This window comes from Boleophthalmus pectinirostris, unplaced genomic scaffold, assembly GCF_026225935.1.
Source record: "Boleophthalmus pectinirostris isolate CB_2022bp ecotype Guang Dong unplaced genomic scaffold, ASM2622593v1 HiC_scaffold_1, whole genome shotgun sequence".
Lineage (NCBI taxonomy): Eukaryota > Metazoa > Chordata > Actinopteri > Gobiiformes > Gobiidae > Boleophthalmus > Boleophthalmus pectinirostris.
The window spans coordinates 32,228,715-32,254,153 of NW_026570970.1; the positions used below are offsets into that span (position 1 = coordinate 32,228,715).

General features: G+C 36.4%; 1 protein-coding gene across 1 annotated transcript in view; it reads left to right on the forward strand.

Annotated features, from left to right (window-relative positions):
- LOC129407978 (nck-associated protein 5-like) overlaps nucleotides 1-25,439 on the forward strand; it is a 118,049-nt gene that overhangs the window by 71,593 nt on the left and 21,017 nt on the right. The window contains exons 4-7 of the mRNA XM_055150638.1: nucleotides 1,714-1,890; nucleotides 5,224-5,292; nucleotides 7,231-7,269; nucleotides 7,348-7,467. Coding sequence (XP_055006613.1) covers nucleotides 1,714-1,890; nucleotides 5,224-5,292; nucleotides 7,231-7,269; nucleotides 7,348-7,467 — 405 coding nt within the window. The remainder of the gene's footprint in view (nucleotides 1-1,713; nucleotides 1,891-5,223; nucleotides 5,293-7,230; nucleotides 7,270-7,347; nucleotides 7,468-25,439) is intronic.

Genomic DNA, 25,439 nt, shown 5'->3' on the forward strand with positions numbered 1-25,439 from the left:
CAGTAACTTGGCCTGTTTCATCACCTTCTCCATGAAAACAGATGGCTTTAATGTCTTACTATGGAACGTTCTATTCACAGAAAAGTTAAAAATTTTTTTTTATTATTTAGTGATATTTTTATTACCACACCAATTTAAAACAGTAATAATATTTTCTGTCTGATTCATTCCCATACTGGCATATTAGTCCCACTTGGGTAATTTAGTATTTTAACTCAGATCCTTTTTGTTATAATATGCATGGGTAACTGTGTATATGTTATGAATATATCACGATGGACTGCACACAATCTCCATATTAACTTTCCGCAGCCATTGCCAAACATAAGTGTGCCCTTGACCCTCTTGTTTAGTGAATTACTTTTCACTGTTGGGAGCTCGGGCATCTTACTCAATCAAGTCATGGGTTGAGACAAACTACAGCTGTGCACCAGGCAGTCAGAGGGACCACTCCTGTTTGAACACCTGGTACACCCCATCCATTAGGAGTTTAAAGCATCATTCAGACAAATGGACACCAAGACCAAGGATAATACATGTATCCACTGTCATAGAGATGTGTGTACCTTTTAAAGGCCCTGTATTACACAAAATGGATTCTTCTGAGATTTAAGCCATGTTATAATGTTATTAGCTCCTCAGAAACAGACCTGGAGTTGTGCTTTGTTTCATTCACACATCCCTTTATGATTAGTCTGACTATATCTCCAAAAGTTCAAAATGCTCTGTTCCACCTTGTGATGTCATGAAGTGGTAGTTTTCAAATTAACAGCTACTATTTACCTTTAGTTCAATAGAGATGATGATTTTAGTGAAGTTGTATGGAGTTTAAAAACACGGTGGAGTGCTTGCTGTATTACCACAACATCACAAGGTGAAACAGAGTCTTTTGATGAGGAAAAAACATTATAACGCATCATCATAATTAGGAAATAGTCTAATATGGGCCCTTTAAAGCTCCACTGTGTACCTTTTAAGCCCAGACTAAAATAAAAGCATGCTTTTTACATTTTGGACTCTGAAAAACTGAGAAACTGAAAAACATGCGTTCTGACTGTGAGTGGGCTTGCATCTTCGCAAGATGGACTCTTTTTTAGCCTGAAGGAGGACCACCTGCTTGTCTCCATGGAAATGTTGTTACATTGGTTATAATATTCCACAATATGATATAAAACTCATCTATCTTCGTGGAGAATGTTCTGTTGTATGGTTTTAACTTTCTTTTTCTATGGAATCACCCCCACCTACAGAAAATAACACAGTGTTGCTTTAATAAAAACTAAAATTACATAGAGAAACTAGTCTACATCAGAGCTTAACAGGGCTAAAACCTGGACCAAACCAGATCAAAGTGTGAACTCACCCATAGACATGTAATAATGTAATGAATAAATGATCTGAATGTTGTAATGCTAGCAGAGTGTTAGTTTAAAATAATTCTCTCAACTCAAAAAGCTGAAAGCTGAACTATTTAAAACAAAATATTGTAACTTTTGAATGGTCAAAAGTACTCAAAATGGCACCTATTAATACTGCACATTTTGTTTTTTATTCAAACTATATGATCACGTGTTGACTTCATTTGCAGTTACATACAGAGAATACACATTTACCAAGTATAACCAATTTAACTCCACCTTTCCAAGTTCACCTTCCAGTTTACACCAGTATCTTATAATATTATACTGTCCCCCCTGTGCTTATGTGTCCCAGGACAAGCTGCTGGAGGAGATGTGGAAGCAGCAGGACAGTCTGGAGTCCGTCCCCGTCGCCACGGAGACATCTGTCCCTGTCGCCACGGAGACAGCAGCATCCGAGGAGACACACAGCGGATCTGACGAGGACAGCAAGGACAGCAACCCCCTGTTAGAGAGGCTCAGGGCTCTGGAGGTAAATGTATTCAGTGTTATTACTGCACACGTGTCCTGACCTATAGCCGTGGGAAAAGGTTTCAACACATGTGACTGCCCAACCTTCAAAAAATTTCATAGATTGAGTATCATGGTAATTCTTTTATATGTTGTAATCATTATTCCCTCATTAAAAACATACCTGGAGATGTCTTTTATACATGTATCAGTAATTTAGTGATCTATTCCAGGCCCTATTCAAATCTTTCTTGGGGTTAGCTGTAAGATCCTGTCCATTGCTCAGCCCACAAGTCTGCTCCGTGCTCCCACATGACAATTCTCCAAATAATAACACGTCTGCATCTTGTATTATGACAATTTTCAATTAAAAATTATACTTATATGAAGTATTTATATTTATATTTGAATAATTATTTGACCCATTTACATTTGCCGCCAAATTTCCTGCCAAATTTTCGTCACCTGACAAGCGTGAGATTAAACAGTGACAGTCAAGTCAGAGTTCTGTAGTGCAGTTAAGGACAGCGAAATGGCTCGTGTTAAAGCACAAAACGTTGACAGAGAGTGTTGAGTTTTCAAAGAACACTGGACAACCGAGTATTTTTTTGTTTAGTGTAAGGACTGTGCAATTTGTCTGATATATAAAGAAAGTGTGGCGGTTTTCAAAGAATATAATCTGCGTCGTCGGGATCATACAATTCTGTTATACAGCCGACCCGACCCCGACCCTCCATCACAGTCAGGAGAGATAATGTGGCCCCCAGAGAAAAAAGTTTGGTGACTCCTGCTTTAGTGGGATGCCGCTGATTGTGTTGTAATAGCGCTCTGAAGGAGAAGAACTTAAGATCTAATTTTGTCCCTCTTTAGACATGGTTAGAGCTGGTTTTCTCTTATACTTTTTGTCGGTAATAATTTTGTGGGTAACTGTGTAAATGTTATTATCTCATCACAGAAGACAAACAATCTTTATTAACTTTCCTCAGTCCTTGCCTAACATAAGCACTTTAATTTCCTTATATCATGCCAATGCAAAAGTTGTTTCACTTCACCATTTACGCACCTGAAGTTTTATTTGCAGTGATTTGTGCGCCTTTAGTGGCTTATTTTTAAGATGCCATATTTCTTTATCAGTGATAGACGTAGAATTTGGAAGCGCTGCGTAGTCATTTTGAGACAAAAGAGAAAAAAAAATCTATTACTTGCTAGTGTGATCTGCAGCTATCCATAGGAGAGGCCCACAACTTCCCAGCTCTTTGTTGTGATGACGTTTACGGAGACCACAGTTTTTAACGCAGAAGCCAGTTATTGTATTGAATATTATGATTTAAAATGTGTAAATCATAACATTAATGACCCACGGGTGACATAGACTATAACTATATAGCAGACACAAGCACAATATGTCTTCTTTAAATTCATCATTTTATCTTTTTATGTATTCCTTGCACTTTCTTTATCCTCCTCCATCGAACCAAGCACTTGGAGACATAAGCTCAGGTGTTGTTGATGCATTTTGAAGGGCCTCTCTGCTCAGTGTCCTCTCCTGCCTCCCATTACCGGCCCTTTCTGTGAACTTGTCTTCGCCTCCAGTGAAAACAACCAGCAAAGATTTAACGGATTAATCATTTCAGCCCAAAGTCACGTCCCGAGTACCCATAATGCTTTGTGTTCCCCGACGGGAGCAACCTGGGCCTGTAATTGAATCATACTTGGAGGTACTTGAGGAGATAGGAGAGGAGAGGGTGGAGGAAATTTAAAGCATCATTTGTTTAGCAGCGTCTCTCTCCATTGAGCAGACAGGGCCATGGGGAAAAGCCACTATTTGTCAGGTTTAAATCAAAGGCGATGGACAAAAACAGAGGACATGCCCCGGACAAGCTGGACTTTTGGGTTGAACTTTGGGCACACACACTTTCTTTTTTCTGTTAATATATGTTTATTAATTCATTTCACTGGAGATGTTCAGTGTCCATTTAGTTATAAATACACAAATACATACATACAGATATACACACACACCGCATATACACACACACATCTACACTTCATACTCATGTACATATGTTCAAATCAATATATATTTTAATTACATCCCTTTCATATTTTATACTGTATTATAACAGATAGAGCATAATATTATCAATGTATAATACTCTACCTCTTTTTTTTCTTAATCCCTTCCCTCCATTAATTAGTGACCCCTGACCAAAAAAAAAAGAAAAATTATAATACTAATATTAATAATAAATGAATAAACACACATACACATAGACTTTCACATACACTTTCACTCACACCCATACACCCATACTCTAGGGTTGTAACAATAACCAAAATATCGTGATATCGTATCGTCAAAGTTCTCACAATAATATCGTGGACCATCACAATGTCAAATTATAAGTCTCTTTGCTTAAATTAAGTGTTATGGTGCAGCAATAGCTAAAAAAAAAAACAGAGGGAACTACATAGACCATGATTCTTTGCACCATTTCAGTGCAGAGTACATGAAGAAATAACCATTTCAAGCACTTGTAAGTCTTCGTTCTTTGAATTAAGTCTTGTCAAGGCATTTTAAGAGGAAAAAGTAGCATATTAACAGTTTTATCAGGCTCCACAAAATATCTCAATAAATATCGTACCGTGAAATGTACATCGTGAAAATATTGTACCGAGATATTTGGATATTGTTACAGCCCTAATCGTGAGCCTCCCCAACATATCATGAGCTTTTCATGATATCGCAATAAATACCGTACTGTGAGGTTCATACCATGACGATATCATATAATGAGACTTGGATATCGTTACACCCCTTCCATACACCCATACACACACAAACAAAAGGTAGGGTACATATCATTTTGCCTCTTGTATTACAGGTGCCCATAATGCTTCAAATTTCTTCATTTTAAATTCCAGTCTTGCTCTTACTCTTTCCATTTCCATCACATCTTTAACCTGCACACACACTTTCTATTGTGGCAACAATCAATGCAACAAGAAAAAACAATTTATTTGACCAGTATGCTTTGACCACATTGTGACATTAGACACACCATGGATATTAATACTGAGATTTAAAATGTCCAAAAAATGAAATCATGAACTATGGACGGCATAGACCCATTTGTGCTTTTTGTAAAGTATAATTATGTTTGTATTGTGCTTCTTCTGTGTGAAGCACTTTGTAACTGGTGTTATTATTACATTATATTATAACGTTACAGAAAAACAAACGCATTATCTACTAATATCACAAAACAAACAAACATGCTTTTCTATTAGTTTTTTTTTTTTGCCTAAAATATGATGTACTGTGACTTTAAAGAGTTTGTTTCTCTTTTTACAGGCAGAAAACTCAGCTCTGTCCATTGAGAACGACAACCAAAGGAAGCAGTATGAGCGCTGCCTAGATGAGGTGAGCGACATGTTTAAAATCCATTTCTAAAAAAAACAAACAATAATACAAATCTTGTCATTTCATAATTTGTTTTTGTCATCTTTTCATGTTTTATTCTGTTTACTGAAAATATGTGCTATGTTCTATTCTTAATCCAACTCAAACTCAAATGTCATGTATTCTTCTGTAATGCAGTCACAGTTGTTGAGTTGCTTCTTTTAGTTGGAGGGACTTAAACCAAAGTAAATCCTTAGAAATGAAGTGGCATTTTGTGACATTTGTGCTTGGACACGGTCTGGACACACTAATGCACTCTCTATTTCACCATTATTCACATGTTTTCTGCGTACGCTACATACGTCTGCCTTTGTTACCACTGGCCTCTACAAATGTTACTATAAGACTATTTTAAACATACGTAAGGAGTTTAAAAAAGGTGCACTGTGTAACTTTTCTGTTTGAGCGTCCACCACTGATTGTCTCCATGGAGATGTTCTTGATTTGCCTGGAGTATTCCACAGTATGGCATTACTCATCCGTATCCGCAGAGCTCACAGTAATGATTTACAAGGTACTTTTTAGCATGAAAGATGAATTGAATGAATGCAAGATGGATAAGTATAATGCCCCTCTGTGGTGCGTTTCAGACATAACGCCTCCATGGATACAAGAAAACCAGAAAAGTTGCACAGTGCACCTTTAACTTAAATCAACACTGCTTTATAACCACAGCTTTTACTATTACTACATAGTACTACATGGCATAATACTATTACTTTATGAAACAGTATTTATTTTAACAACTAGTCAGTGGATTCCAGAATGATGAAAAAATAACCGTTGCCATAGTGCTTAACAATTTAAAGAAAGAAAAGTCTGTGAAATGTTCCATGTATTAGGAGTTTTAAAGGCATGTATTCACTGAAAAAAACATTACATTTCTTAATTAGACTGTGGTAAGTTTTGGCTTTTGATTTGATTTCATCACTGTGCTGAGGTCTTCATTGAGGTCTTGCTAGTTCAGACTCCAGCCGTGAGACTCTGGTCTGCTCAGTTTTTCTCAGTGATGGCTCATGGTTTTATTGAGGTTTAAAGAGAGAAGAGTAAGTACTGCTAATTAAAGCTGTTTTCTTGGGCAACACGGGGGGTCCAAGAGTCTAAAAGTTTTTTATATAGGCTATCAGCACTTATTATATTGCCTATTAAACTCTTTTTAGACAATAAACATTTTGAATAGCTTTATGATTTAAAATTGTTGATACAAAAAGTTATGTTCAAATAAATAGTGCCATTTATTTAGAACTAAAAACTCTTATTGGGTTTAATATACAGAACTGCATATGCTGATTAAGGCAGCAGAATTTGTTGCTATCAACTCAGAATTGCAATTTGGACAGTCACTATTATCAAATCATTAAAAAATCAATCAGAAAAATAATAATTATTTTAATTAAAGGTACTAGCTGCAAATTTATTAGATTTTTTTCACCAGCAGACAGCAGATGTGAAACCTGTTCCCCCCTCACCTGACTTTTGTTCAGACTCACCTGTGCTCTCTGCTCTTCTTCTGTCAGACCAAAGCTGTGGGGGTGGGTCGGCCTATCTAATTAAAGATGGTAGCTTTAAGCACCATAACAACCTTTTGTTTAAAGAAAAAATATATTTTATGTAAAAACATACTAATCCTGCAGTTTAGACCTCTACAAATTATTTCTGAAATGCGGGGGATTCTATTAGTATTTGAGCTGTTCATATTTCAGTTTCTTCTCAAATACTCATGTTACTGGGTGTATTTAAAATGCCTGAGAACAGTCCGATATTGTTCCAAAGTAGTTCTGCCCTACTGCTGCTATTTCCTAGTAAGGGAAATCAGTTTGGAAAGTTTTCATTAAAATATGACTGATTTCAGAGTACAGATGTGCAGTTACTCATGGGTCATATGTTTTGTGTTTATAGGTGGCGAATCAAGTGGTCCAAGCTCTCCTTACTCAGAAGGTTTGTGTTATTGTATGAAATAATATACCAAAGGTGTTTATAGGCATTATTCATGTTTCTGCTGATTTTTGGTCCCAGGACCTGAAGGAGGAGTGTGTGAAGCTGAGGACTCGTGTGTTTGACCTGGAGCAGCAGAATCGTATACTCAGCGTTCTCTTCCAGCAGCGAGTCAAGATGGCCGCCACGCCGCACTCCCAGGTAGTACTATTATTCAGGGTGCATGGTGTAACATACAAACACATGCTGTACAAACAGGCTGACAGGACCTGACCGCCAGGAGGCATTTTACATGCAAGGGCACACTTCTAAAGGTTACAGCTTTAAAAAGGCAAGAGCAGAGAGACCTGTGGACAATGATCTGGAGCTTTTGGACAGAGAGTTCACTGTATAGTTAGGTTTAAAATAGCTCACAGTGTGAGATTAAAAGATTGAGTTACATTGTGTCTTCAAGTCACTTTTAAACTTGCAATAAGTGTAATAGTAAGAGCCTAAATACTTACATTATAAACCACTTTTTTGTTTAGATTAGGCTGGTTACATTTTGTGTAAGTGTTGCTAATGCTTTAAAAGTTAAATGACTTAGTCTTCATACATTTTGATAAAATGCAAAATGACCTGTCATGACTTAATTACCAAGTTGCCATTGAGTAATATATGGCACTTGTCAACACATCAGTTAAATGGATCAACATCTCAAAAAAGAAGTGTACATTTATTAGGGCAGCCATGTGTTTTGAAAGGTCAAAATATCAAGCAATTAATGACTCAAAACAAAAATCCTCAGGAAAGTGAAACCCATGAAGAGTCAAGTAAGTTCTAAACAGAATTTTGTTCTGAGTTTTTCAAACATATGGTCGGTCACCAGTCGTAGTGTTTATACCAGTCCCAGGCCTGGATAACCAGTCACAGTCCTAGACCTAGAAAACTGAACAGTTGATGGTGGGAACTAGCCTACTGCATACTTGCTGAGTAGTTAGATTACTTGCCTTTGAGCTAGATGGTTCTGGGTTTAATTACCAGAGCCCATATGTTATTCATGAGTTTCAACCCCCTGTTATTTGCAACATGCAATATGCAAGGACTTTTTCTCCATTCAAAAGTATTTCATTTTTAATTTGTTAAAGTTTCTATAATGCACAAAATTGATTCTTGTGAGCTTTAAGCCATCTTATACTGCTGCTCCTCTTGTGATGTCTTATAGTGGTAGTTTTCAAGTTCAAGTTCGGTTCAGATTGGCAATTCCAGCACTGAAATTATCCAAATGATTCTAGTGAATGTGTACAGGGGCGGGCTGGCAATCTTGGTCAATTTGTGAAAAACTCCAGGGCAGTTTTTTGGTCCCAGTCCACCACCTGAATGTGTATCGAGTTTAAAAACACAGTGGAGCGCCTGTATTACCACATGACATCGCAAGGTGTAAGAGAGTGTTTTCTGTTTGAAGGATGAACTCATGAATGGTTTGAGTGTTAAAGATGTACGAATGAAACAAAACACAGCTTCAGGTATGTTTTTGATGAAGAACAACATTTGCATCTTTAATCGCTGTATCTTTGATTGCTATGGAATTGGTCCCAGTTCTTCAAAATTCAGAAACCAATGGATAGTCGTCATGAAATAGAAAGAATATAAGGATATGGCTAGTGCCCCTTATGTAACAGGCTCAGTGTATGCAGATTAAAGAGCGGTCTCATACTTGCCGTGTTTAATTAGTGGGCTGGTTGTCCCTGTGTTCTGCATGGCTGCGCGTGTAGTTCATCAGTCCTGTATTAGCCTCTCCCCCTCGCGCTAATTGTGACAGATTTGAACCAGAGCTTTATAATCCAGCTCCAACTAAAATGTCATTGAAGTCTGTGGACGCTGCTCCGACTATGTAGCACAAATTGGCTCTCACTCAACCGTGAAGCTCCCAAGGTGACCAAGCACTAAACTGATGCTTTCAATACTAGATATTATTTTTTATAAAGAATTCTGCAAAGGCGGGTAGCAGTAGAGTCTGACGTTACCCATAGCGTTTAGCCCCAGTCAAATGAAACTCATCAAGGCTTGCAATTAGCAAAGAGCAAATTTGGAGCCAGTTCCATATTAGGAATAGGAACTTATTTATGGACAAAATTGAGAGGGAGCTGGATGGAGTCGATGGAGCCAGAAGCCTATCTGTCCATTTATATATACAGTGTATGGGTAGTACTCACTTCTTAAATATACGCTATGTAACTTTTCAGGAGGAGCGTGTGCAGCGTTCTTGTCTCCATAGTATGGAGATGATAATGCTTTGCCTAGAATGTCTCATATAACTTGTATTTACAAAATTACAGGTGTTTTCATTGCTTAAAAATACCTTGAAAAACATGCATAGTAGGGGTATAATGATATCCAAATCTCACGATATCGTCACGGTATGAACCTCACCATATGCTATTTATTGTGATATCATGGGAAAGCTCACAATATGATGGAGAGGGTCAAGATTAGGAATGTAACAATATCAAAATCTCTCAGCACAATATTTTCACGGTAAGATATTTATTGAGATATTTTGTGGAGCCTAACAAAACTGTTAATATGCTACTTTTTCCTCTTAAAATGCCTTGACAAGACTTAATCCAAAGAACTAAGACTTAAAAGTGCTTAGAATTAATTTCTTCTTGTAGTCTACGCTGAAACAGAGCAAAGGATCATGGTCTATGTAGTTCCCTCTGTTATTTTTTAGCTATTGCTGCACCATAACTCTTAATTTAAGCAAAGAGACTTGTGATTTGATATATTGTGATGGTCCATGATATTATTGTGAGAACTTTGATGATACGATATCACGATATTTCAGTTATTGTTACATCCCTAATGCATAGTTACATGGTTACAAAAGTTACATATTATATATAATTATAGAGAAATGTAGAGAAATACAATAAAGCATATCTTACCTCATGGAACTTACAGATTAACTATAACCCTCAATTATACGATGTGTATTTATATACTAATGGGTATAAATATTACTTTGTACATGGGTCAGTCTGTGGGTGTAGGTGTGTGTGTGTGTGTGTATGAACATCGATTTTGTGTCTGTATTGTGTATGTGTGTATACCAAGAATGAAGTAGGTATTCTTTCCTGCACTCATAAAAGATGAGTTTTGTGTTTTCTGTAAATAGTTCTGCCGTCTTGTATCCTGTTCTATATGTTAATAGGGTTAAAACTTCAGCCTAAACTCCTTCGGTTTCCAGAATAACTTTAGTGACATGCATAATTTCTGTGTCAGATCATTGTAATATGATTAATGATTATATTAATTGACCGAAGAAAAACTAAACTAAGCATAGTACATCTTTAACAGAGTCCATACTTTTACTCCTTTTACTTGAGTAAAATAATTTACAGGGTAACAACAGTACTGAGTAAAAGTTTGGGTTACTTCTTCTTGTTTATATCGGGGTGCTCAATACGTCGATCGCGATCTACAAAGGTCGTGTGGGTAGATCACCGTGTCTCGTCTTGGACTTGCGTTTGGACTCGGTCTTGTCTCTCACTCAAGGTCTGACACTCAACAAGTGTGATCATATTTCATTACGGACGCTGCTGTTGGCAATAAACTTGTAGCGGGGTGCAGGAGCGTGTGGGGCGTCTCAGTGCAGCCTGTGCGCTCATTTGAAACACGCGGAGGCTCTACGGCACATCACAGATACACAGTACACCTGCTCCCCTATGCACGGCTCGTCTGCACCCCTGGTTTATATACACATATATTTTCTGGTTGGTTAACTGTATTGTGCATATGTGTTCAGTCTTTTTGTGGTTTGGTTCTGATATGAGCACAGTTTTTCTATTGATCAATGTTTTTTCATTGTGTTGATTTTATTGGAAAGCACTTTGGCCACATTGTGTGTTAAGGGCTCAAGAAATAAAGATTGATTGCGTTTAGTGCAGACTTATTTCTGGTGTAGCCCAGAACTGTGGAGAGCACTTAAACGCACTTTAAAAAAAAACTTGTTTAGATGAATTAATGAATTTATGTTTTGCTTATACACTGATCAGGATTAAGGTTAAATTGCATGAAATTTGTACTTTGCATTTGACCCATCTTCAGATTTTGAGGACTTTGGTCAGGACTAGGTGGGTGATAGCTAATTGTGGACGTTTTACTGTAGGTGCCTGGGTGAAATTGTAAAGCCTATAGGAAAACACAGGCACACACACTCTGTCTGTGAATATAATTGAACCTGTTATTGTGAATTTAGACATCTGCTTAGTGTACGTGTGCATTTCATGATTTAGATCTGATGTAATCAAAGGAGAACCTGCAGAGCCTGTGTCTTTTAACTTACTGCTAACATGTTTTTCTTGAACATGTATTTTTTTTTCTTCGCGTTTCTCTCCTGGCTCCTCTTTGATCAGCCCTGTTCTGTTCATTTAGCAGTTTGTTTATAAAACCTTCCTTAGGCCTAGTTTTAAAGCTTTGATCATTGGTGAAATAATAATGCTGCTGCTACCCACACACAGAAACAAGACTCAACCAACCTCCATGAGAAACTGCCATTACTCTGTTATCTTTACTCAAATAAATTGGCCCACCACTCTGTAGGATACGTGATATACATTGTAGAAGGATGGAAAGGGTTAGTAATGACTTCATCAGATGTTTTGGACATAAAGTTTCCAGTTAAAGGGCCTATATTACACTATTATCTATGTTATAATATTGTTTCCTCATCACAAACAGACCTGGAGTTGTGTTTTGTTTCATTCATTAACACACAAATCCTGCATATTTAGGATGTGTTTTTTTCTCAAACAGAAAACACCCTGTTCCACCTTGTGATGTCATGTGGTAATAAAGAAAGTGCTCAACTGTGTTTTAAAACTTCATACACTTTCACTAGAAACATCTGGAAAATTTCAGCCCCGGAATTGCCAATCTCTACCAAACAAAAGGTAAACAATTGCTGTTAACTTGAAAACTATCACTTCATGACATCACAAAGTGGAACAGAGCATTTTGAGCTTTGGAGATGTAGACTAATAATGCAAGGTTACTCAAACATGTGAATGAAACAAAACACAACTCCTTGTATGTTTGTCTTAAAGCTCACAAGAGTCAATTCTACATGGACATAAAAATAATGAAGGTTGATTAATTTGTTTGTCTGTTACTGACAAATGATAGTTTCATTGTTTGATTTGATAGCTCTCTGTTAAATCAACAAGTTAGCTGATTGTTTGTTTAATTTTCTTATGTAATTTAAATGTACTACAAACTCCCTCCAAGCCCCTTTTTTAAACACATCTACAAGAGAGCTGTGTAGTTGCCTTTGTGCAGATATGTCTTCATTTTAAAGTGAATATAAAGCTTTGTGTGTGTTTTTTAGGCAGCAGTTTGACCATATTCCAAAAAGTCCAAATACTGGCCAACTGATATATCGGTCTAGCCTGATTTTTCAGCTGGTTTCACTTTGTGGAAATTGTCTGACCTTGCAGCATTAGGATATAAAGCTTTTCCCAAATCCCATAGTAAGAAGGGCAATAACGTCTTTCCCCTTGATAAAATTCTCTTTATTCTGGCTTTAAATCCTCGATCTCGGGAATCGTTGCCAACACAGAATATATGGCTCTTCACTGATGGGCTGGTGCCCCGATTCGCGCTTCTGGGGTTCTTGCAAACTGTCTATTGTATTCCAATTCCTGATCTAGTTGCTGGAGAGAAAAGAAATTGAACTGAGGCACTAGTTGGCACCAGCCTGGCTAATATCGGTCTGTCTCTAATTGAAATATACAACAATAAACCTAACTTATATATACGGCTTGGAGTTATATCTAAGATGTATATGGAGTTAGACCTTTAAAGGCTCTTGATGGACTTCATTGTTCATTCACACTTAGTTTTTCCAAAGCCACAGCTGCCCTGGGGCAAACTGACAAAGATGTGTCCTGAATTTTATTAAATTACAGTGTAGTGACCCAAACAGAGAAATGAAGACAAGGTATAAAAAATAAGTTAAATTAAGTCAAAAGAGATGTAATTTATCAAAGGCTCAAATTAGGTAAATCATTAATTAAGAAGAAGCTGGGCTCAACTGGAGTAACTTAAATCAAACTGAACAGAATAAAACTAACCCAACCAGACAAAGAACAGGGATGTTTAAATATATGAGGGCCAACTAAAACTGAACACAAGAAGGGGAATTACACAAATTAATTAACTAAAACTACTAACCTAAACAAAGTAACAAGAATGCCTTTCTTCAGTGTGGATGGTCTCTGCCAATGGTCCTCAGTCTGACCACTCAAATAAAAAAAAGAACAAGTGTAAGTGATAATTCAGACTTATATTAACTAAAATGTGTGTACCCAAATTAGAATATAAGTATAAATAAAGGAATTAAATTGAATGATGTGTGCTGTATTTAACTTAATGTAAATGTAAATTAAATAATATTAACACTGTGGAGTGATGGCAGAGATATCCACTACATACAGATATAAGACTGTAGTTTCACCTTACACCTTGCAATGCTAGGGGCTTTTGTACTGTTCAGCTGGCTCTGCCCTCTCCTTGGCTTCACTGTGGCTTGATGTGTGAACAAAAGATCCATGTTGCAATGAAAAGTAACGTGTTTTCCTCATAGTGAAGTCAGTGCAACACCTAGAAACACTCAGATCTGATATAAGATTGACAGATTCACCTCCAGGAAAACTCAGGAAAGTCCTTCAGAAATCCACGCCTGAGCTGATAATTGAGCCAGTGAGGAGTTAGGATATTTTGGTCTACTTTTGTCTCCTCTGGTTCAGACAGAATTGTGTGTAAAAATATGAAATGCTGGCTTTTAAGATTCTATAATAGCATCGCATCAATATAACTAAAATGTAATTCAGTATAATCTGGGGTTGCCAAATGCTTTGTCAATAACTTTCGCTTGGAGGATGAATATAGGATTACATTAAAACCTTGAAGAAATACTTTGAAAGATAAGCAGTATAAAGCAGTCTTATTATGCAAAATCAACTTTTTAACAACGTTATAGTTCTCTCCACTTCTCATTTACCCACTCAAAGTTGTATTTGGAGTGAGTTGTGCATGTTTGAGCAGTTTTTAATCAGTTATTTTCATACTCCCGATCAACCTCTGTTTTCACCGCCACTGGCGTATGCCCACTGCTCTGTACTAACTTTGTTCTCCAATCTTATTTTCTTAATTTACGATGCACGTGGGATTCTGCTAGCCTAATTCATTAGACAGTTTCGCTTCGTGGAAACCGTATGACCTCGCAGGTACTTTTGTTATTCAACCAATCACTTCTATTTGGTCATGACGTATGTAATGCGCCAAATCCCGTAGTAAAACGGGCAACAACGTCTTTCGTCTTGAAAAAATTCACCAAACATTCTCTGTTCCAGCTTTAAATCCTCAATCTCGGAAATCATTGTCAGCACAGAATGTCTGTCTTCTTCTACATCCATCTCAACCGCTTTGTTTACTGTTGTGCTGTACCACATAAAGAACCCAGACAGGTGTTTGAGTTTAATGTCTTGGCTTCACAGCTCTTCACTGATTGGCAGGTGTGTGGTCTACAACTTCTGGGGTTCTTGCAAATCGTCTAGTGTATTCCGATTCCTGACCTAATCACTGGAGAGAAATTAAATTGAGCGGAGGCACTAGGTGTAGTCAGCCTGGCTAGGATTCTGCAGCGTCACATTGTCATTTTGGTACAAATAAAAAAAAACAAAAACACTATTGCAGCTATCCATCTGAGTTGCCGACTCTTTCTTGTGATGATGTTCAACTCTCACTGGACACCACAGTGCAAATTGTATAATGGTCCACAGGTGTCGTAGATTATAATTTTATAGCAGACACAGTATTTGTTCTTTAACCATGACACATTTACATTTACCATGCTACATTTGAAATACAGCACATGTTACAAACTTTTCAGTAAAAAAACACATACTTGTCTAGTCTTCTGCCATTGTTGTTGTATCCTTAGGCAACACTTCACCCACTTTGCCTATGTATGAATATGATGTGTGAGTGAGTGTTGGTCTTGGTCAGAGGAACAGATGGCTCAGATTGGCAGCCTGACTTTTGTCGGTCTACCCTGGCATACTCTATATAAATCCAATGTATTATTATTATCATTATCATTGCTTTGAAAATAATAAGCTGTCAAAGTCACATACATTGTTCTGAGTTTGCATACTTCCTAAGCTCTTACTTAAGCGTGATAAGTGCCCCTCATTATGAACCAGGGCACAGTGGTTCTGATGTTAACTATGATGAATGCAGCAGCGCTTCACACTCAGCTCAGACTCTGCCCTTTAACTCAAAGGTCAGAGATGAAGTCCTGTTTACTGCTCCACTGGACTCAAGACAGCTACAATCATCTGGACTGGCCTCCTTTGTGTTATATGTAATTATAGATGTTAAAGCTAAGATAAGAGAACCATTATTTGTCTCACAATGGGGAAATTTCAGTATTTGTCTTTATTTATCAAATGGACAATGTGTGAAAAAGAAAATGTGAAATCCTAAAACTGTAAATATGCAGAATTGTAGCCAAAGCTAATTTCCATCCCCTGTTGGACTAAGGACAAGCACACAACTCTTAAAACATGACAAAACTGTCAAATGTGTACAATGTAAAACACAGGCATACACATTTACAACATTAAGATTACAGGTAAATGTACAGGTCACATTCATACAAGTCTGGGCAGGTCAAAAATAAATGAGAGGTGGTTTCATTTTTCAGTTCCCAAAATGTTCAGTTTGTGTCCATTGTCCTTCTAAGATGATTCTTTAGCGGATAACAGTGATGTAGAAGTTTGTAGCAGATTTGTCAAAGTTTGGTGCGCAGCGTCTTCACTCACACCTGCTTAAGCCGCCATCTTCAGGTGCTGGCCCTGTTCTGCCGCTTCCCCAGTTTAGGCTCCTGACTCCATTAATGACATCACTCTGTTGCAGCCAATGAAATAGCGGCAGGTGTAACCCTGTCATCATCACTGAATATATTCCAGAATGTCTAATAAACAAAATGTGAACTAAAATGTGTTATATTAATACTACTGAATTTGGAAAAATATCAGAATAGACTTATATTTTGTTTATTAAAATAAAATGTCAGATATTGGTAGGGACTATTTTGTCTTCCCCAAATATTGGTTGTGACATGTCCCCATCGTCCCTATGCAAACCTACATCCTTGCTTCATACAATCGAAAGTACAAAAACAGCAGGAGAAAAAATGAAAAACAGACTTAACAATTTGTAGTTTGTTCAGAATATTCAAAATATATTCAGAGAGTAATGACATAGATATTCTTAGAAAATGAATTTATTTTCAACCTGCACAAACTGTATTGATCTGTGTACCGCTTTGTTCTGCCCATGACATAGCTTGAAATATGTTGCTAATATAAAAATATATTAAAAGGTCTATATTACAATATTTTCTGATTTGTTATAATGTTGTTTCATCAACACAAACACACCGGAGTTGTGTTTTGTTTCATTTTCACATGTCTAACACACAAAACCTGCATATTTAGGCTGAGGTCTTCTCTCAAATGGAAAACACTCAGTTCTACCTTGTGATGTCATGTGGTAAAACAGGAAGTGCTCCACTGTGTTTTTAAACTCCATGCACCTTCACTAAAATCATTTGGATAATTTCAGCCCTGAAATTGGCAATCTCTACTGAACTAAAGTTGAAATGTAGCTGTGAACTTGAAAACTACCTCTTCATGACAGCAATTTGAGCTTTGGAGACAAGACTAATAACAAAGAGCTACTCAGACATGTGTAAATGAAACAAAACACAACTCCACGTCTGTTTTTCGGCAGTTAACAGCATTATAACATGAAGCTCACAAGAATACATTTTTCATATATGACATTATAGGACATTAAATTTAACATCCAGTCCATATGAAAGTTGTGGTCTTAGTGCAGAAAAGTAGAAGAGCTGTTTACGCGCTGAGTTTGAAAGACTGGTTTAGATCACTGAGCAGGTGTAACCTTGCTGAGGGCCGCTGTGATCCACACGAGTGCGTTCTGATGAGGAGCTCAAAGTAAAACGTGCATAAAGTGTCTGGTCCTTGTGCTTTTCCGGTCTGATGAGCTTGCCTCGGCTTTACTGTTCTACTCACGGCAGCTCCATGGAAAATCATTTCAGTGTCCTTAACATGCAGCCATTGTGTCTCTCCCTCAGGTCCAAACAGATCTGAAGACACACAGAGGGGATCAATGTTGAACGCTTCAAATATACAACCGATTGTGGTCTGATATTTTAAAGGCAATTTCGTATTTAGTGCTTTTCGGACATGCTTTATGTAATAATTTAATTTAATAATAATATGAAGTTTTGTAAAATATAATAAAGCAATGAAGTACTAGTAATAGTAGTAGTAGTAGTAATAGCAGTAGTAGTAGTTGAAGTATTAGTAGTTGTAGTAGTACAGGGAATAAATGTTAAATGCTTAAAAAAAAAAAAAAAAATACTACCTCTTGTGGTCTAATATTTTAAAGGCTATTTCATTTTTGAGTGTTTTTTGGGTATACTTTTATTTACAATATGAAATTTTGTTGTAATTGGTAAAGCAGGGAAGAAGAAGAAGTATGTGAATAATTTACACTTCAAATGTAGATACTACTACCTCAAATACTACAACTATGTCAACTACTACTGCTGGTGCTACTACTACTATTTCTACTACTACTGCTACTACTACTACTACTACTACTACTACGGCCACTACTTCAAATACTACTGCTACAGATGAGACTCCTATAACTATCTCTACAACCACTACTACTGATACTTCAAACACCAGTAATCTAGTTCAACTACTACTTACAACTACACGTATTTATAGTAGGAGTTGTTGAAGTGGTAGTAGTAGTAACAGTGGTTGAAGTAGTGCAGTAATAATAGTAGTAGTAGTAGTAGTAGTAGTAGTAGTAGTAGTAGTATTAGTAGTAGTAGTGGTGGTGGTTGAAGTTATAGTAGTAGAGGTTGAAATAGTCGTGATTGAAGTTTGAATTTGAATTTATTTGTTTGGAGGATAAGCCCCTTGTGATGTCTCGCCATCTCGTTTTCGAGGGGGTCCTCATAAATACAACAACAAAAGATTGATACAGTAGGGCAGACAGTAGAATACATAAATTCAAATAAGCATCAAGACAACAAAATCAACACAACCACAAACACACACACACACACACACTCACACACTCACTCTCACTCACACTTGACTGTTTGACTCATAAAACATCAAAGATAATCACAAAATACAACAAGATGAACAACAAAATTCAACAAAATGATCAAAAACAATTACACAGGTTATGTAAATATTGCACCAGAGCATTTTTAAATGACGGGACAGAAGGTAATGCACGAATCGATGAGAGAAGATTGTTCCAATCAGAGGGAGCTTTATATTTAAATGAGTGTTTTCCTATTTGATTTTTGACTCTTGGGACAACTAAAAATATCTGATCTGCTTGACGTAAACTGTAAGAGGACCTGAATGGAATTAAATATTGTTTGAGATATTCAGGATAACTGAGATTAATGTATTTAAAGATAAATAATAACCAGTGAAGTTAACGTTGGGAGAACAGAGTAAACAGGACAGTTGGTGATACATCGTACAGTGGTGAGTTCTGAAGGGACAACGGAGAATGAATCTGCACAGACTGTTATAGCTAACATTGAGTGGTTGGAGGATAGAAGTTGTAGTATTTTGATAAATGATATCACAGTAATATAAAATGGGAAGAATTAGGTGCGAGACAATCTTTTTCCTAACAGAAAAGCTAAAACGATTGTTGGACTGATAAAGTAATTTTAAGCCATATGAAATTTTGTTTGTAATAGTTTGTATATGGGCATTGAATGAGAGTGACGGGTCAAGCCATAAACCAAGATATTTAAATGTATCTACTGCTATAATTAGCGATGAATCGGTAAATGTCAAATTTATATCATGCGTAGTAGCAGTGGTTGAAGTGGTAGTGGCTGAAGTAGTAGTAGCGGTAGTATTTGTAGTATTAGTTTTAGAGAGGGAATAAATGTTAAATGTTTAAAATGTACTACCGCTTGTGGTCTAATATTTTAAAGACTTTCTTATTTTAGTGCCTTTGTGACATGTTTTCATTTTTATTTATAATATGAAGTTTTGTAGTAATTGGTAAATCACCGAAGTAAAACGGATATGTGAATAATTTGCACTTTTCATAATTGTTCAATAAACGTTTAAACTTTTATCAATGCACGCTTGAAGTAGTATTTGTTTTGGAAAATGTGTTCATTAGTCAGCACAGTGGATTAGTGGTTAGGACTTGCCCCATCATGAGAAAGTCCGAAATTTTATTCTAGAATTTGAATGTTGTTTCTGTGTTTGTGTTTTTTTGGCAATGGATGCACTTAAGCAAGATCCTAACTCAAGACCTGGAGACAAAATCATAGACTGTGTAAAGTAGTGGACAAAGGGAGTGTGATGTCACCCATAGCGCTCAGCTCCAGTCAAATGAAGCTCCCCAAGGCTAGCGGATATAGAGTCAAATTTGGAGCCGAGTTCTTGGACAAAATTTATGGACAAAATTCTAAATAAAAACACCGGGATCATACGAACATTTTAAGACCTAAATGAGGGGCCAGTATAAAGTGAATTGAGTTTGCATTATTTGGTGGTGGCATTGATGCTAAATGAGTAGATTTTAAGTAGTAGATTTAACACACAAAAAAATTGCTAGTTCAATAACTATTACAAGACCTGCACTTCCTATGTGTCCTTGGGCAAGACACTTCATCTGACTTGCCTGTATAAATGTGTTATTGATCAGTTTGACAAAGAGGCTACAGGTGAGGAATGGCAGCCATGTTTCAGTCAGTTTGCCTCAGAGCTGTGGTTAGTTGCTTTTCAAACACTATACTTTTTTAATATTATGTTTTACCAATATTTTAATGTTACATCTGACGTATACATTTTTATTTAATTTTTTTTATAATGAGAAAAGGCTCCAACACTACTTTTACATATTACACTTAAACAAATGCAGCAGGTCAGTGTGTCCAGCAACCCAATTAAAGGTTCCATATTACACAGTTTTTTTAATCTATGTTATAATGTTGTTACCTCATCAAAAAACACGAGAATTTCTAATCTCTTCTAAGCAAAAGGTAAAACCTAGCTGCTGAAAACTATCACTTCATGATAAGGTTGTGCAATTAATTGAATTTTGATCGTGATTTTGATTTCTGTGTCAAACGTTCTCCAAACTCATATAACTGAGTTGAAATGAAAGTTTAACAAAGTTTATTTTGGGATATTTTTAATATAAATAAGCATATTTATTTTATTTTTTAAATATAAAGATTGTAGAACAGCTAGATATATAGTTTAGTTTGTATACATTTATGCCATTCTATACCTTATTTCATGTTCAAAGTATATTTCATTCATTTTATACATTGCAAAACTGCTTGAAGGTATATATTTGCAGCCTATATTTATTTTCAATTGAAAGTTTTGTATAAATTATCAATAACAAAGTGTTTTTGGAGAGAGAAATGCTGAATAAATGCATTGTGTAACTAAAAAATAATTGTTTGAATAATCATGATTTCAGTATGGACCAAAATAATCAAGATAATGATTTTTTCATAATCGAGCAGCCTTACTTCATGACATCACAAGGTGGAACAGAGCATTTTGATCTTTGGAGAATTAGACAAACTGATAATGCAGGATTACTCAAACATGTGTGAATGAAACAAAACACAAGTCCAAGTATGTTTTCGAGAACGTAACAACATTCTAACCTGACTTAAGGCTCACAAGAGTCAATTTTGCGTAATGTAAGATGTTTAAAACAAGGGCATGCACAAAATTTTGAACTCCGAATAATGTTTGTAAAAGTTTTGTCCATTGCATTATCAAAATTATTACTGAAATCAAAGGATGCAAGACATAACAGAGCATTTTATTACACTGTACTTAAACAAACTGCCTTGGCCTTGGCCTGTGAAGCTCTATGGACATTTGTGAGTGAGCATTTTGTTAAACTTTATCGCTGGTGTCAGATCTGCAATAACCCCCGACACCATTCCTGTAATTAGCGACGAGATTGTTCCCAGCGCTGTCTTCTTTCACAATGTACCAGATTGAAAAGAGCAGCCAGTACAATCAAATAATACGCGCATATCAATGAATGGAGCAAATGAGTTAAGTCCCCAGCTCCCTCGTGCAATTAATTCACATTCACATTAATTATTGCTAACAGATGACACTAACGACTTTGAGAGGAAGAGGCAGTACAAACGATCAATGCGCTTTTAAATGGGGTCATGGCATTAAGAACTGCAGGTCGCCGTCTGCAGAATTGTATGAGTGTGAGCCTGCTTTGAAAGATCTGAAGAGTGAGAAAAGTAATGCAACTTTATGGAGAAGAAACAACAAGAAAATGGGTGCCTGTGTTTCGAAATTGTTCGGTTAAGATCCAAAAGGCTGTGCTCACAAGAACTTCTGAGTTGCAATCAGCACCAGTATTGTCATGATGCTGAAATATCAAAGGCTATGTTCAGATGGCAGGGCTTAATGCTCAATTCAGATTTTTTTGTGAAATCAGATTTTTTTGTGAGGTTGTTCACATTTCCAAATAAATGCAACTTGTATGTGATCTCCAGTGTGAACTTTAAACACCCCAAAAGTGTCCCGCATGTGCATTGGAGAACACGATGACGTCACATGCACGAGCGTGCTCAGTGTTTATGGAAGTCGCCTAAATGTTGCGCTTGTCTCCCAAAATACGGTCCAGTTCTTCATAAAATGAACAGGTTACACATCCACTGCCACTTCCTTTGTTTGAGTCTTTATCCTCCTTGTATTTAGCTCGCAGGCTCTTTATTTTTTGTTAACTTTGGAGCCAGAACCGCCTGTAGCTGCACTCGGCCATTTCTTTGGCAACCATTTCAAAATCCGCCCGGTTCTGATAAGACCCCTCCAATTTGGCCTGAATACAGTGATCCTCCCAAGTATTAACAAACTCGCTAACCTTGCTTTCCCTCCATTGACCTGGCTGTTCAGACTGAATTCACATGTCAAAAGATTGGATATGTATCGGTTTTAGGAGCACATATCCAAGTGGCCTGGATCGCCTTTGAAAAAAATTGGATCTGTATCTTTCAGTCATTAAAAGATCAGATACAGGTTGCACATGGGCCGGATTTGGGTCACTTCAGGCTGCAGTCTGAATGTAGCCAAAGCCAGTTTTGATACTAGCAATTGATGCTTTGTATTGTCTTCATGCAGAATGTTCAGTACTATTACATAGACAAAAAAAGTTTTAAGTAAAAAAAACAACAACAAAAAACTAAACTTTAAAAACTCAATAAAAAATGCACAATGGATTTAAATGCACAATTTAAACAACTAACTAACTCAGGAGTCTGTGATCAATACGAGTGTTATTGGTCCTTTTTAGGTGTTTAATGTTCAACAAAAAGGTGACTAACTGAAAAACTTTTGGCTAATGCTCGCTAGTGACTGTAATGTTATTTGAAAGGGACTTGTTTAACACCTGATGTAGTTGATAAAACAACTCAGATTAAAGTTTAACTTGAGTAACAGAGCTTCAGACAGAGCAGTGTCCCCAGTTAGCATCACACCCCTAGAGAATGTTGATGACATCAGCTGCAAGGTATCAATAGCGGGGATGTAACAATATTCAAATCTCTCGTTACGATATTATCACAATATGCATCTCACTGTATGATATTTATTGCATTATTTTGAAGAGGCTAATATAATTGTAGATGAGACACATTTATGCTTCTAAAATACCTTGATAAGATTTTGGTGTGAATTATTACTGTCATAATCTCAAGAACTCAATTAAAAAACATATTTCTTCATGTTGTCTACACTGAAATGAATTATGGGATATGCAGTTCCCTATGTTTATAAGCTGTTGCTACTGTAAAACCATGCATAGGAACTTGTGATTTGATATATGGTGACAGTCATATTATTGTGAGACTTTTAACGATACAATATCATGATATTTCAGTTATTGTTACATCCTTAATCAACAGTGCTGATACTTGTTCAAATGAGTATCTAATTTCAATACTAAAATCTGATTTTTGACAGCACTAATCAGCACTGTAAAAAAACATCTAAACAAGTAAATTTTCTTTTTCTTTTTCTTGGGGTCTCCTTTTTCCTGTCCTGCAAAAATGAGTGTATATGAACAACAGGATAATCTTCGAGCTTGGTACTCTTAAGCAAGATACTCGCTCAAGATCTGGAGATTGATCCTTGGCAGAGATATAGTAGTTATTGCTGTGCCTAGAATGTTCCACAGTACAACACTGAACTTATCTATCTCCGTGGAGACAAGACCGCCAAATTAAAAGTTAGACCTGTGAGGTGGAAGATCAGCTGAGCTCACAGTAAGAATGCATGGTTTTCAAAGTATTTTATCAATAGAAATGGACCTGTAATGGATTCAATGATCAATGGGTATTGTTAATATTTGTAACATTGTGACATTTCAGGCAAAGCAATAACATCTCCATGGAGACAAGCAGAAAAAATACTTAGTCTGTCTTAAAAATGCAATGAACAAATGTATCAAACACAGGTATATCAGAGTCTACCCTTGCCCTAATATGTATGCACAAAATCAAATAGACAAAAGGATTCAGTCTAGGTCTTATCTTAATGTTTGTTAAAAATAACACTTTTTCTTCACATTAAAATGTAAATGTCTTATCCGAAACACAAAAGCATTTGATAAAAATGTAATCTATATTTCTTTCAAAACCACTTTTTAAAACTTTGCACACGGGCTTTGTCCATTATCCATGGTTGACATTTCAGTAGAACGCGCAGTCCTCAGATATCAATGCACTGTCTGAGTCTAGAGCTAAAACTAATGAGGTTTTACAGGTTTCCGAGGTACTTTGATTCTCCATTGTTGGTTGGCTGGAGTTCACTGCATGTTGACGCTGATGGTGAGAGGAATAGCTAATCAAAAGATTTAAAACCCTAAGAAGTGGAAGAAAAAACACAGTGTGCAAGTGGGTGCCATTTTAAGGTAATTTACAAAGCCCTGGTCTTATTTGGTTAGAGTTACTTACAGTTCTGTTTTCTAGGTATAAAATAGTAAAAAAAAAAAAAAGTATTGTTATTTTACTATCAATCACTCAAACTTATGTTTTCATGTAGCACTTTGTAACAACATTTAATCGATAATGGTTAATTGGTCCTGTAAAATATCACATTTAGAGGTGCTATACCTGATTTAAAATGTGATAAACACAGAACTAGTTTTAATTTTAAACTGTTTGCTATGGTCCAAATGTATTCCTCACTTTCTTATCGCATTCCAAGTATCATCATAATTCACTGTGATGAGTTTATCAATGCTTTTCACATCTTTCAGAGGTGACAACTAGCATTCTAACAACACACAAGGCTTACTTTCTGGTTTGCTGACAATAAAATCACTATATAATTGCAAACAGTACTTCCTTGTCGATATATGTACTGGAGCAATCAATCAATCTTTATTTATAGAGCGCTTTATAACACTAAAGGTGACCAAAGTGCTTTCCATTAAAATCAAAATAGCAAATTATTAAAGAATGAAATAAAAACTGTGCAAAGTGTCACTGCTGTGTGTTGCCTGTCTGAATAGATAAGTTTTGAGTCTGGGTTTGTGGGTAAGATCCTGTTTGAATACAAATGGTACTTTACTGCATGAAAAAATGGATACAGCCTCTTAAAAAAAACAAAATACTGAAACTCATGAATATCTCCATAAAAAAATCTGTCATACTTTACCACCATTATACACATTGTACTTGGCGCGGTGTAAGTTTACCAAAGTTTATTCTTTCAATTAACTATTCATTGCATCTCCTAACACTCTTCTTAACTACTTCAGCTGGGACAAAGTCTACAACAACACTTTGTATTTTAAAACCAGGTCCATAAAACCTGCAGAGTGGAAAATGTCAATTCATTTTTCAATTAGCCTGGGGATGAGAAGAGACAGCGGTGTGTCCAGTATATTGATTCACAGAGAGGCGTGACAGGGACAAATAGACCGCCCAGGGCCCGAGCAGAGCTGTTCTATATATTGTTCAGACAGTGGAACGATAT